Source organism: Ictalurus furcatus, chromosome 6 (assembly GCF_023375685.1).
Source record: "Ictalurus furcatus strain D&B chromosome 6, Billie_1.0, whole genome shotgun sequence".
NCBI classification, from domain to species: Eukaryota; Metazoa; Chordata; class Actinopteri; order Siluriformes; family Ictaluridae; genus Ictalurus; species Ictalurus furcatus.
The window spans coordinates 1312235-1327369 of record NC_071260.1 but is presented as its reverse complement, the minus strand read 5'-3'; the positions used below and the strand labels follow the sequence as shown (position 1 = coordinate 1327369).

The window sequence follows — 15135 nt, the reverse complement described above, 5'->3', positions numbered from 1 at the left end:
CAGAGAGACAAACAGACGGATAGACAGATGAAGAGAGCGTTAGATAGCCAGCCAGACAGAGTGATGTATAAAGAGACAGGTAGACAGGCTGGTAGACTTATGTGCAGACAGACAATCAGACAGACAGGTGGATGTTAGCAGCGTCCCCGTGCATGAGAAGAGACTTTAGGGTTCATTTTATTCTAGATTATCGATTTTAAGGTGAGTATAAAGAAAACTTTTGGCCCCCATGTCAGTGTTCCATTTTAATCCAGATTATTTGTATTGAAGTGCGTATAAAGAAAAGTGGCTTAGTGGTTAGCACGTTCGCCTCACGCCTCCAGGCCGTGTGTGCGGAGTTTGCATGTTCTCCCCGTGCTGTGGGGGTTTCCTCCGGGTACTCCGGTTTCCTCCCCCTGTCCAAAGACATGCATGGTAGGTTGATTGGCATGTCTAAAGTGTCCGTAGTGTATGAATGCGTGTGTGAGTGTGTATGTGATTGTGCCCTGCGATGGACTGGCACCCTGTCCAGGGTGTACCCCGCCTCGTGCCCCATGCTCCCTTGTACAGGCTCCAGGTTCCCCGTGACCCTGAAAAGGAGTAAGTGGTAGAAGATGGATAAAGAAAAGTTTTGGCCCCCATGTCAGTGTTCCATTTTAATCCAGATTATTTATACTGAGGTGAGTATAAATAAAGTATTGACCCCCATGCCAGTGTTCCATGGAGGGTTAAATCCCTGAGCAGGACATCAATCAGAGGCCTTGAGCTGAACGTGAAGATGCTAAACTGCGCAAAAGTCTCAGGATGAAATATGACTTGAACCCTGCAGCCATTTTTCAAGGTCATGAGACAGAGTTTGGTCGTTAAACACTCTGTGATGCATCGAGACGGACGCTTCACGTCTGGGCCAAGCCTCTCAGACATGATAGAGTGATGGAGGAGAAGGGGAAGAAAGAGTGACTGGAAAACAGAGGAGAATCACGGGAGTTAGCGCTGGTACATCTGTTAAGAAGACGTGGGCCGATTTTATGACATGATACGTTTAAAAGTTTAAAATCACACCAGGAAGCAGGAAGAAGGAAATAAATAAATAAATAAATAAATAAAGAGTGAGGTGGACGTGTAAGACATTCAGGAGTTTATTATAACCATATGCAAATGCAGTTTAGTATTTTTATTCTTTATGCATTAGAGGAAGCTGATGGGACATTTCTGCTCCTTCACTTACATCAAAATGTTACGTCTTTTTAGATATAAACAATAAAATAGACAAAGAAACAGATACACAGATAGACAGAAGGATTTATGGACAGACAGAATAGCAGAGAGACAGATAAACAAACAGGCAGACAGATATACTTATTAAACTGACAGTTGCAGAGAGAGACAGACAGGCAAACAGACACATAGACAGAAAGAGACAGACAGATAGAGAGACGGGCACAAAGATAGACGGACACACTGATAGTTTGACACACAGATAGAGAGACATAGTGACAGACAAGCAGACAGACAAGCAGACACATACTAGACATACGATTAGACAGACAGGTAAACAAGCACACAGACAGACAGATGAGCAGACATTTATTGAAGTGTGGGGAGTAAATACGAGACTTTCGTTTAATTGTTTACAATGTTTAATTACTTTGAGTGAATTAATGATCACACACACACCTGAGGAACTCGGACAGAACAACACACACAGACGCATTCATCTTCATCATGCAGTTTATAACAGCTGCTGCTCTCACCACAAAACATCACTGTAATCTCACACACTCTCACTCACTCACACACACACACTCTCACTCACACTCACTCACACTCACACACTCACTCACTCACACACACACACACACTCACACACTCACACACACTCACACACTCACACACACTCACTCACTCACTCACACACACTCACTCACTCACTCACACTCACTCACACACACACACTCACTCACTCACACTCACTCACACACACACACTCACACCATACACACACACTCACTCACACTACACACACATTCACACACTCACACACACTCACTCACACACACACACACACACTCACACACACCACACACACACCACACACACACTCACTCACACACACACACCACACCCACACCACACACACTCACTCACACACACCACACACACTCACACACCACACACACTCACTCACACTCACACACACCACACACACACTCACACACACTCACACCATACACACACACTCACTCACACCACACACACATTCACACACTCACACCATACACACACACTCACTCACTCACACACACCACACACACTCACTCACACACACCACACCACACCACTCACTCACACACACCACACCACTCACACACACCACACACACACTGACCCACTCACACTCACTTACTCACACACACTTACACTCACTCACACACACATTCACACACACACTTACACTCACACACACACAGAAGAGATCCTGAACATTTTCATCACTTCAAACCCAAGCTTCATCACCATGACAATGAAGTGTCCACTGTGTCCTGATTAAATCACATCCTCTGATATCTCATACCGCACTGTGTGAGTGAGTGTGTGTGGTGTGAGTGAGTGTGTGTGGTGTGAGTGAGTGAGTGTGTGTGTGTGTGTGTGTGTGTGTGTGTGTGTGTACCTGCGCACATTGGCTACACATTGGCTCCATCTAGTGGCCGTCTTCTTTCAGGCAGTTCATTTTCTCTTTCATATTTTTTCTTTGTGAGTCAGATACAGGAGGTTAAGTTATTATACTGCAGCACCATCTGCTGCCTGCGCGCACGTGTGTGTGTGTGTGTGTGTGTGAGAGAGAGAGAGAGAGAGAGAGAGAGCGATGTGTGTACATTAAATACATTAGATGAAAAAACAACAATAAAGTAAATGGAAAGGTTGGTAGAGAAAATTAAATGATGAGGGGAAAGAAAGAAAATGGGTAAATAAGAAGAAAGGAAAGAAAAAAAGTCCAAGAAAAAGAAATATTAACAAAAACCGTGTTTAAAAAATAAAGTAGAGGGAAAAAGAAATGATTACAAAATGAAAAAAGGACGTTCTACAAAAACTGAAGCAGGCATGAGGGCAAGAAGAAGAAGAAGAAGAAGAAGGTAAGGTTTTTGCTATTGTTACTGTCAATTATAGTTTTATTAAGTGAAAGAATTCAAGTAAAATGTTTACTAAAGATTAAAGGATTAAAGGGAATATTTGCTGTCCAAAAACGATTGTTGAGACGAAAGAATTTAGGAGTTAAATCCTTAAAAAAAAAAAAAAAAAACCTAAACGTGAATCCTGAAGAGAAGACATGCGTAAAACACCGAAGCTCATCTCTAACAGACCTCAGAACACACAGCTTCGTTTTATTTCCCACAAACATTAAAAAAATACCACAGGAATCACCACCATAGCAAGCCAGGTGGGGGTGCAAGAGGGTAAATGTTTAGCAAGAACCCACAGGAGTACCTGCACCACACTGAGGTCAAAATGTAGAGTTAAAAACAGAACAAGTGGTAAACCAGCTAAGTGTTATTATTATTATTATTATTATTATTATTATTATTATTATTATTATTATTAACTCCGATGGTTGCCACTAGGGGGCTTATAAGGCTCAAAACAACATATGTAAAATAAATAAAGTGCATTGTTTCAAACCTGGACCTTAATATCATCATCATCATGGTCCTTCTCCTGAGTCATAACATCACCCCTTCACCCCTTTACTAGTGTTTTACAGGCAGCTTTAAAGACAAACACTGGTGTGTATAATTAAAAAGCTAGAGTGATTGTAATTGCATGTAAATGGTCTGATTAGCAAAGACCCTAACTAAAACACACAACACAAGCACAAATATTTAATGCTACTACATTTTTTGTAAATTATATTGAAAACACTGTTTACACTGTTGTGAAGATCTTTGCAATTGTTTTGTCAAAGGTGTCATTATTTTTGGGCCCAAATCTCGTTGCTTTTACACTGTTTTGACCAGCAGGTGTCGCCAGCGTGTGGTGCTCCGAGCGCTTCGAAACAGTGAATCATTTTGCGAAGCAACTGGTGAAGAGCTTCGTTTCTCCCATCAGTAATAATTAGAGGTGGATTTGGGGGGGAGGGGGGGGGGTAATTGTTCATAGTGAACATGATAGATGTGTTGGAAGCAGGAACAATGGGCAAGCGTAAGGATCTGAGTGACTTTGACAAGCACCAGATTGTGACGTCTAGACGACTGGGTCAGAGCGTCTCCAAAACAGCAGGTGTTGTGAGGTGTTCCCGGTATGCAGGGGTTAGAGTACCTAACAAAAGGTGGTCCAAGAAAGGACAACCGGTGACCCGGCGACAGGGTCATGGGCACAAAAGGTTCGCCGATGGCCTGGGGAGCGAAGGCTAATCCGTCTGGTCCAATCCCACAGAAGATCTACTGCAGCACAAACTGCTTAAGAAGATCATGCTGGTTCTGATAGAAAGGAGTCAGAACACACAGAGCATCACAGCTTGCTGCGTATGGAGCTGTGTATCTGCAGAGCGGTCAGAGCACCCATGCTGACCCCCTGTACACCACTGAGATCTCCTACAATGGGGGTCAGAACTGGACCATGGAGCAATGGAATAAGGTGGCCTGGTCTGATGAATCACGTTTTCTTTTACATCATTACACCAGGATGCGCTATGTGAAGAAGGCGAGCCGGCGGAGGCAGTGTGATGCTCTGGGCGATGTATCTGCCGGGAACCCTCGGGTCCTGGTATTCATGTGGATGTTACTTTGACACGTACCACCTACCTAAACATTGACGCAGATCATATACACCTCTTCATGGTAACGGTGTTCGCACCCCTAATATCAGCGGCCTCTTTCAGCAGGACAATGCGTCCTGACACACCGCAAAAACTGTTCAGGAACGGTTTGAGGAACACAAATAGTTCAAGGTGTTGCCTCGGCCTCCAAATTCCCCAGATCTCAATCCGATCTAGCGTCTGTGGGATGTGCCGGACAAACAAGTCCGATCCACAAAGGCCCCACCTCGTATCTTACATCCCTCGATGGGTCAGAACCGTTTTGGCAGCACAAGGAGGACCTACGCAACATTAGGCAGGTGGTTTTAATGTTATGGCTGATCCACACATTTGCCATACGGCTGAATCAGTGATGACTGCAGATGTTCTGATTAAATATTTCTCACTTTTTTGATATTCTGTAAATATAATTTAAATATCACGGGCACGCTGACAGAAAAAAAAAAAACGATTTGAAAACAAAACTGTTTAAAATTGATTGCACACTCCCCCCCCCCTCATTATTTTATTGAATATTTGACACTATGCCGAATACAGTCTCAGTCCTTCTCATTAATAAAGCATAATTCACAGTCCAGTCAGTTAATTAACATATTTGCTTTAAGACTAATTGCTTTTTAAAAAATATTTACTTATATATTTGCAGCTCTAAATCGAATATAATTACTGTATAAACAATGACGACAGACAGCTAGTGACAGATTTGTTTAAGTCGCCAAAGTTCAAATCTAAAACATTAACTCACGAACAGAAGTCTGGTCTTAGTGTAATCTTTATGTTTCGGCACTACGGGGTGAGCACTAAGGCCTCCAGGTTGTTGTTGAATATAACCCTGCCGTCCACCTCTCGGCTGCACTCGGGGTGTTTGAGGAGCTCCAGCACTCCGGCCTTCAGCTCTGGAGAAGCGCTCTTGCTGAACTCCAGGACCTCGGTCAGGAAGTCCAGCAACAGCTCTCCTTTCTCATCTCCAGCTGTGAAACACTCGGTGATGTCCATCTGAGATGGGAGAGTGTGGCTCTGATAGGGGATTCCTTTAGCATCCATGAAGTTCCTGATGTCTCCCGTCGTGACGCACTGACTGATGTCGCTCTTGCACAGCTGAGCTCGGTAGGTTCTCCACAACCTGCCCCACCCACTCTGTCCTGCAGGGGGCAGGTAGTTAGCAAAGATTAAATCATGTTGTACATTCCGTTACTGTTTATAACGCACCTTTGTCAACTTGCCTCACAATTTCATCGTGACTGGATCACGGTTGCACTTGTAAGGATCGTAACAAATCACTTTTTAATTAATATCTGCATTATTTATAAACCGTCTAGAGATTAAAACTGTTTCTATATACAAAAACGTCCATAATTGCCCTTGCTAATGCTAGCCACTTGGGAAGCATGCAGAAAGCTGACAGAATTTGTGAGGCAGTTTTCAGGTCAAGCTCATAACATAACATTCATAATCTCCCAGATGACGCTAGCAAGGTAGCTAGCGTGAGCTAATCTAACAGCATTTTTAAGTCAAACTCAAATGCAAGACTGTCCAAAACCATCCCTGGTAATGCTAGCCACTTAGCTAACACAAGACAACCCGAGCAAAGCTCATTAGCAAAGCTCGGAACTGTTCATAATCTTCCAGGTAACGTTAGCCAGATAGTTCGTTTAAGCCGCCCTGACAGGAAGTGTCCTAGCAGCTATTATTAACATAATTGCTTAGATTTTTTTTTACAATAAAATAGTAAATATTTAAGGCTGAGGGTTTAGAATGAGATTTTATTTCTCCGGGTTATGTACGAGTTAATACAAAAAATAAACGTGTGTTGTGGCGTGTTCACCTGAGACCAGGATGATGAGGAGTTTTCCGTCTTTGTGCAGTAAGCTTCGGAAGAAGGAAACCATCGCCTCCGGATCGTTCACGTAGTACAGCATCTGTGGAGCGTCACGAACGTGACCAATCATCCCAACTAAAGCATTTTAGTGTTTACTTTAAAATCCCTAATACATCTTTAGCATCTTAGTACTACAGTAGAACACTGGGGAGCCACATTTACTTTTATGATGAATAAAAAATGATTTTATCATTAGGAATTAAAAAAAAAAAAAATAAAAAATCTCCTTGCATCATACACTGGAATGTTGATCAGTACTTTTATATCAACAAACTTTGGTCATTCTTTATGATAAAATCCCTCATAGGCGGCCAGTGAGTAGGAACCTGAATCATGTGGATGAAGTCCAACTTCCTGTCAGTGTTTCTCTGCTTCCACTCGCTCTCAAACTCAGATGCTGTCATCTTATTAAACCTGAAGGTGATGTGATCGAGGCCCGGCGTCTTCGATACTAAAACTGAACAGGTGTGATGTCAGTAGAGTATAAAACATGCGGTCAGCATATAGGCTATAATCCAAACCCTATACCCTACAGCATATACCCTATATCCTGTAGCATACACACTAAACCCTATAGCATAGACACTATACCTGATCGTATACACCCTATACCCTATAGCATACACCCTAAACCCTATTGTATACACCCTATAGCATACATCCTATACCCGATCGTATACCCTATAGCATACACCCTAAACCCTATTGTATACACGCTATAGCATACACCCTAAACCCTATTGTATACACCCTATACCCTACACCCTAAACCCTATAGCATACACCCTATACCCTACACCGTGTAGCATACACCCTAAACCCTATACCATATACCTTACACCCTAAACCCTATAGCATACACCCTAAACCCTGTAGCATACACCCTAAACCCTATAGCATACACCCTATACCCTCCATCCTAAAGCATACACCCTAAACCCTATAGCATACACCCTATGCCCTACATCCTAAAGCATACACCCTAAACCCTATAGCATACACCCTATACCCTACATCCTAAAGCATACACCCTAAACCCTATAGCATACACCCTATACCCTACATCCTAAAGCATACACCCTAAACCCTATAGCATACACCCTATATAGCCCACAGCATACACCTTAAACCCTACACCCTAAACCAGGGGTCTTCAATCTTACCCACAAAAGGCTGGTGTGGCTGCAGGCTTTCATTCCATCCACGCAGGAGCCACTTGTTTAATCAGTTTATCTTGATGTCTAATGAACTATCAAGTGTACCTCCTATTTGGTTGGAATGAAAGCCTGCAGTCACACCAACCCTTTGTGGACAGGTGTCCTACACCATAAACCCTATATCATTTCAAACTACCCCTAACCCATACACATTACCCCCCCAGTATTTACCTTAACGCCATACACAGACTCTATAATCCTGTACATGCGTGTAAATGTTTAATTGTTGTACTAAACCCTATTTGAGCTTTTCATGCGATAGACACACAAAAAAAGAACAATAAGGCCCAGATGTGTGAGTGTGTAACCTTTATATTTATACAGCATGTCCCCGCTGGGTTCCACCACCTCGTTCTCCACTCTGGCCTCAGGATGTTTAGTGTGCAGCTGTGAGAGGATCTCCAGATCGATCTCGCCTGTGGGGTGTGTGTGTGTGTGTGTGTGTGTTTTATACGGTTATACAGTTATAGAACTATAATAATATATGATATAATTATATATAATCGTAGAATATTTATACCTGATCCACTTCCCACTCCCATCACATTCAGTGTGGATTTTCCTGCTCCAACACTGAGAGAGAGAGACAGAGAGACAGAGAGAGACAGAGAGAGACAGAGAGACAGACAGAGAGAGAGAGAGAGAGACAGAGAGAGAGAGAGAGAGAGACAGAGAGACAGAGAGAGACAGAGAGAGAGAGAGAGAGAGAGACAGAGAGAGAGAGAGAGAGACAGGGAGACAGAGAGAGAGAGACAGGGAGAGAGAGAGAGACAGAGAGAGAGAGAGACAGGGAGAGAGAGAGAGACAGAGAGAGAGAGACAGAGAGAGAGAGAGAGACAGGGAGTGAGAGAGACAGAGAGAGAGAGAGAGAGAGACAGAGAGAGAGAGACAGAGAGAGAGAGACAGGGAGTGAGAGAGAGAGAGAGAGACAGAGAGAGAGAGAGAGAGAGAGAGAGAGAGACAGGGAGAGAGAGAGAGAGAGAGACAGAGAGGGAGAGAGAGAGAGAGAGAGAGAGAGAGAGAGAGAGAGAGAGAGAGAGACAGGGAGAGAGAGAGAGAGAGAGAGAGACAGAGAGGGAGAGAGAGAGAGAGACAGAGAGGGAGAGAGAGAGACAGAGAGGGAGAGAGAGAGAGAGACACAGAGGGAGAGAGAGAGAATATTATACTAAATTAAACTGTTTATCATAACACTGGCACTGATTCCTGATTTAGCTCATCATTAATATTCACACACACACACACACTGCAGAGTTTAGCGTGAATCTTGGATTTTAGTGTCTGACGGATACATTTTATTTAAAGAGATGACGCAATATCACATTTTCTTTTCTGATACCGTTATAACCTTGTAATTCATCCATTACTAAACTTTATTTAAACTAAATTTAAAGCCGTTTTTAATAGAAGCACCTTACCTAATAGGATCATCTTAAATTTGCGCACTCAAACCACTCAAAAATAAACACAGAAAACCTAAAGTCAGAAAATTTCAACTTCAAGCTTTACCTCTGTTACAAAAAGCTCACACTGGAGACTCCTTCCCTGAATGTCAAATAAACGTCTCCTTAGAGAAAAGTTAACCATAGTAACGATTACACACATTTTTTTTTTATCTGTTTATGTGTGTGTGTGTGTGTGTGTGTACATACGTGGTCAGGACGTCTGGAAGTGTGCGATGGATGAAGTCTCTCATACTCTGGTGTTCAGACGAGCGCTCCAGAAACAGCTCGAACGCCTTCAGGTATCTGGAGTAATCCTCCACCAGGCTCGTGATCTGAACCGCCATCTTTCTCTTAAACACACAGACCTGATAAAGTCTCTCTTACAGATCATTTGTTTTATATATTCAGGGAATAATATACAAGAGAAGAGTCCGCCATCATAATAAAAACTCTCGCGTACTCATTTTATTTGAAGAGTTTTTTGATATATTTTAGAAGTCTGTTTTGTGGTGTTATTTGGAGTTTTATTTTTTGGTTCAGTTCAGATGTATATCTTTTATTTACTTTAACATTAACATCATATTTATTTCATTTTAAATAACTACGGCACGTTTTCATGGTACAGTCAGTACTGTTTATTTCTGTAATAAAGTTCAGTAATATTTTCCTTTGAGTGTTCTGGTTTCATTCAGTATCAATCAAAAAAAAAAAAAACGGTTGATTAATCAATTATCAGTAAAATCAGTCGACCTCGAAAATATATAAATGTATCTAAATATATATATATATTTCTAAAAGGAAACGTAATGAGATAATAGGATCAATATTGATTTTCCTAAAGGTGTGATTTAGGACACAGCACATCTGTATGCGCAGCAAGGGAGGCACATGCACGCGCACCAGCATATGGAAAGCCAAATGGGCCATTATTCTGGGCCGTTGGTGTTTTGCGACTGAACGAACGAACGAATCCACAGCAAGACGGATCATTCACTCAGCAAAACACCAACGGATTAAATAGATGAGGATTTTGTCTCAGCTGTGTACAAATATTATTCATTATTCAATAACGAGTGAAGGACATCAGGTCCGGGATTATCAGACAACAGAAGTCAGGTGCAGTCATTGCTTGCCTGCGTGCATCGTAAAACAAAGTGCCTTCTCGCCATTGTTGGTGTTTTACTGATCCCTCAGACACAGTAGAAGAGGAGATTTAGAGTGAGAGAATGAACGGGCCGATTAGGCGATGTGTGACGCTAATTTAAAAAACGATTCACGCGAGTCATGACCCCTTTGGCTTTCCATACCAGCATGCATGGTGGGACGGAAGTGAATGCACGTGCACCTGCACGTTCAATACAAGCACAACGTGATGTATGGGGAAGGATTGAAACGCCGTTAGCGTGCACGAGCGCTGAGGAGCAACAGGCTGGCATAAAGCCTGAGCGCGCGCGCGCACACACACATACATACACACACACACGCGAGACAAAATCTGTGCACGAATCATGATACAACACAACACTAAGCCTTGTGTATTTCCAGGCGCGTACAATGAGCGTGAGCGTGAGCATGCACCGAGCTCGCGCGAACTGGAAAAAACAACAACAAATGAATAATTGAATGAATGAGGACTCACTCTTCACCTCTTATTTGTTGTTCTCTCCCTCTCCACTCGTGCCCGCTGCTGAGCAGATACAGAGTCCTGGTCTTCAGACCTTCAGAGGTTCTCTCTGTCCGTGATCTTAAAGACACAGCCCTGAACACTTTCACTGCTGGGCTGTGTTTCATTCCACACACCACACACCACACACCCTTAATGACACACCCTCACTCTCTAACACTTGGAAGAAACTCCTGCAGCAACCCTACAGGCTGAGCTGAAGCAGCTTTCTTCAACCCAACAAATTATTAGTAGAAAGAAAGATATCACAAGCTCAAAAGTATTGGGACAAGCAACAGTGTCTTCAATAAAGATGTTTACACTCTGCTGAAAAAAAAAAAAAAAAAAACCAACAGAAACCATCACAGAAATCCTACTGGTTTCTACTACAAATACCATTACAAAGCATCAGCTAACCATTAAAACCATTACTGGTCCTAAATGGCATCAACGAGACATAACATGCCACCAATAGAACGCAACAGATTACCAGTAGAGAGAGACCCACAGGGACCATTACAGTTTTCATTAAATCCAATACAATTCCCATTATAACCATTACAAATTCTACGAGGGTTTCTATTCTACAGTGTTGTAGTGTTTCGCAGAACTTCTTGACAGCGTCTGGGCATCAAATCGGACAGTTTCTGTAACAGTTGTGGTGGACGTTTCCTCCTAAACGTTCAGTGAGCATTAGGGGTCTGCTAAATTCTTCTCCGAGACACTTTGTACCCATGCTGGTTGATCCTGTTCTGCATACTTGCTACTCTAGTCATTCTAAACGATGTCTAAAGCCATCCTTGCTGCCTGTTTTTCTTCATTTTACTCACAATTATGTCTGTATGCTGTCTGTTTTCATTCACAAGTCCTTCCTCTTTGAACTTTTTTTTTTTTTTCCTGCACACAAAATCTATCCAACTGTGGAGGAAGTGAGATCTGGAGAACAGATGATTTTAGACATTTTCTCAAAACGTACTTCCTTCTTCTTATCCGTTTTTGCAATTCCTTTTAACCGGCTGGTCCCGAGGTAATCTCTAGTGAATGTATGTAGTCAAGTACCTTCACTTTCATACAAGTGGTGTAGCGCACATTATACACCATCTACCAACTAGCATGTACGTTACATACTCTAGTTGTTTACATGAAACCCGATTTAAAAAAAAAGAAATGTGAAAATATTAAGCACTTATTTTACAGCTTCACCTACTCCATCTGTCGTTTACATGCTACCTAATTAGCATGCTAATTCCTTCGTTCTTTCTTTGTTTTTAAATAAGAAGCTAGCAGAACAGAATAATAACGTCCAATCTGTTAGCCCAGATCTACAAGCGGAGTAGTTCTCTACGTAAAACCAAATTTAATTAAAAAATATTAAATGTGAAAACACGAAGCACTGGTTCGAAGGCTTCACCTGCTCAATCCGTAGCAGGCTGTAAGTGCTACACACTGTAACAAGCATGCTAATTCCTTTTCGGATTACTTTGCTAGCACGCTTGTAGAATAGAATAATAAAATTCAATCAGCTATGGTATCTACAGATTACAGAGCAGGTGGCTTTTATGTGCTTGTTTACACTGAATCGAATCAGCTCGCAATCCATTTAGGATAAGAGTGCGATTCTTTATCGTGAATCACGTCAGTTAGCGCACCAAGCTAGTTACACTAGCTCACTTGCTGCAAGTGAACGAGTGCGTAGGGATCGTTAAAGTGGAACGGGAAGACATCAGATTATACCGAACTCGTTACTTATTTTCAATTCCTTAGTAATTAAACCGTATTGATGAAATACGGACAGGACAACGTGAGCAGATTATATCAAATCTGGAACACAGCAGAGTCGGGAGATGTTTAGAGAACATTTGAATATTTCTAGTCGATGCTATGATTAGGTCTCGCTTTGCACTTTTAATTCATTTCCACACACACACACACACACACACACACACACACACACACACACACACATATCCTACAGGTCATTGTGTAAATCTCATCCGTTGTCACGGTTACACATCAACATAGTTATAGTACAAGGATCACAGATGGCGAGCTGTAAATTTCCACCCTGATTAATGATTTTTGGACCTGACTACATCTCTACACACATTACCAAACCCACTCTGTGTGTGTCAGCACGACGACGTGTCGTCTGACTCGAGTGGAACGTGTTCGTCTGCACGACTTGCACTGTCTAATGGATTACAAAAGCTGAAGTATGTGCTCCCTGGAGTACTGTCAACGGTTCCCACGCTCTCCCAGACCGCTAAACACACTCCTCCATAGCTACTCAGCACTAATTCCTGACCTGTGTAGGCTGAAGCGCAGCAGACGTGCGACGCTGCTGTAAAATATTAACGAACGCTGCGCAGGCTGTAAAGTGGCACGCAATGATGAATAGCGTTATCGCTCCCCGGGACAGAGGTTACAGATTAATATTCACACAGTGCCGGTAATTAAATTTAAAGTGCAAACACATCTGTGCTTGATACGCTGTCTCTCTGTCGAAGGACAAACAGATCGTTTCGTCATCTACACAAATACACACACACCCACAGCGGGGAATAGAAGCATGCACTGTTTTCTCCAGCACATACTAAATAAAGAAATTCACGTCAGTTTAAACCCGAAACCTCGTCTTTATTTTATACCACGGTATGTTGGAATTCTGGATTCCACAAAATTGAATGTTTTTATTGAACACTGGCAAATTGCTGTGGTATAAGAGGAATGAAACACTACAGGACGTGCTGTTATAGAAAAATAATCAACGTCTGGGTGGGAAGAGTGACTCTACTTCATCACAACACGTCACATTTATATTATATTCCTATAACCGCGCACCCTCAGGTGCAATCTCGTTCCTGTCCTCAAAGTGTAGAGCTTAAAGGGGTAGTTCACCCAAAAATGAAAATTCTCTCATCATTTATTCGCCCTCGTGTCGTTCTAAACCCGTATGCGGTTCTTTCTTCTGCAGAACACAGAAGATATTTTGAAGAATGTTGCTAACCGAACAGTGTTGGTGCCCATTGACTCCCACTGTATGAACGACAACAACAACACTGAGACATTTCTCAAAACATCATCCTTTATGTTCAACAGAAAAAAAAAGAAAGAAAGTCTTTAAGTTCAATTTGGTTTAAAGCTAATCGTAAAAAGACAATCAGGTAATATTCCTTCATCTAGCTAACCTCAGTGTAAGTTATCGCATCGCTTCATTTAACCGTCACGATTGGAAGGCGAAGGCGGATGCAAGTGAAGATTATTTTCCTCTCTATAATCGTGTTTATTCTGACACCGAACACTGGAAACCTGGGGCCGGATTCATGAAAATCTTCTTAAGAAAGACGTTAAGAAAAGTTCTTACGATAAATTCGTAAGAATAATAAGTGTTTATTGGTGACATATACATTAAAGCACAGTGAAATTCTTTTCTTTGCATACCCCAGCATGTTAGGAAGCTGTGGTCAGAGCGCAGGGTCAGCCATGATACAGCGCCCCCGGAGCAGAGAGGGTTAAGGGCCTTGTTCAAGGGTCCAACAGCGGCAGCTTGGCAGTGCTGGGGCTTGAACCCCCGACCTTCTGATCAGTAACACAGAGCCTAAACCTCTTAAGAAATATTTTCTTAAGAACATCTTAGTAACAAAATGACAGTAGTCATTTTTGTGACCTCTGACTGTTACAAAGCGCTGACACTGGAGACTCCTTCCGTAAATGCTAGATAAACATCTCCTTACAGAAAACGTCATTATATCAACAACTTTATGCTTTTTCTTTGTTAAATAACTCATCGCAAGCCCCTGTGAATAAGCTGTTACTATAGAAACGATCCGATATTAGAGCGAGGGCGCGAATATAAACCTGTGAAAATGAACCGACACGTTCTGACCAATCAGAATCCAGGACTCGGCACCGCTGTGGTCTAGTTTAGTTTACCGCACCTTCAATCTGAAATTCTAATCTTACCGAGTTTAATCAAGTTTTAAACTTTCGAAAAAGCTGAAACATCACCTCAGACAAATCCATCTTCAGTCTGTCATAATTTATCCCCGAGTAGCCACTGCATATTTATGGAGCAGCTTCCCGCTCGGCGTCCCAGCCTCTCCGACCGCATTAAACTTTGTTAGAGTGATTTGTCGGGTGGT

General features: G+C 42.3%; 1 protein-coding gene across 3 annotated transcripts; it reads right to left on the bottom strand.

The window, feature by feature from the left end:
• Positions 1 to 5259: 5259 nt before the first annotated feature.
• On the bottom strand, positions 5260 to 12161 carry hnmt (histamine N-methyltransferase). Of its 3 annotated transcripts, none has more exons than XM_053626134.1 (7): positions 10970 to 12161; positions 9538 to 9680; positions 8409 to 8461; positions 8197 to 8304; positions 6998 to 7128; positions 6618 to 6711; positions 5260 to 5934 (listed from the first exon to the last, which is right to left on the bottom strand). In XM_053626134.1, the coding sequence occupies exons 2-7, from the start codon at positions 9672 to 9674 to the stop codon at positions 5579 to 5581; spliced, it is 879 nt and encodes a 292-aa protein (XP_053482109.1). In that variant the 5' UTR covers positions 9675 to 9680; positions 10970 to 12161; the 3' UTR covers positions 5260 to 5578. The 3 variants fall into 3 exon arrangements, with proteins under 3 accessions (XP_053482109.1, XP_053482111.1, XP_053482110.1); XM_053626136.1 differs by having other exon boundaries at positions 9538 to 9695; positions 10977 to 12161; XM_053626135.1 differs by having other exon boundaries at positions 10977 to 12161.
• Between the last annotated feature and the right edge of the window lie 2974 nt (positions 12162 to 15135).

What these genes read in the sequence shown, in the direction of transcription:
- hnmt (XM_053626134.1), bottom strand. Translation starts at nt 9,674, where the DNA reads ATGGCGGTTCAGATCACGAGCCTGGTGGAGGATTACTCCAGATACCTG. An exon ending in GGGAGTGGGAAGTGGATCAG is followed by an intron (nt 8,305 to 8,408) that starts GTATAAATATTC and finishes CACACCCCACAG; the next exon opens with GCGAGATCGATCTGGAGATC. An exon ending in CCTCATCATCCTGGTCTCAG is followed by an intron (nt 5,935 to 6,617) that starts GTGAACACGCCA and finishes TGCCCCCTGCAG; the next exon opens with GACAGAGTGGGTGGGGCAGG.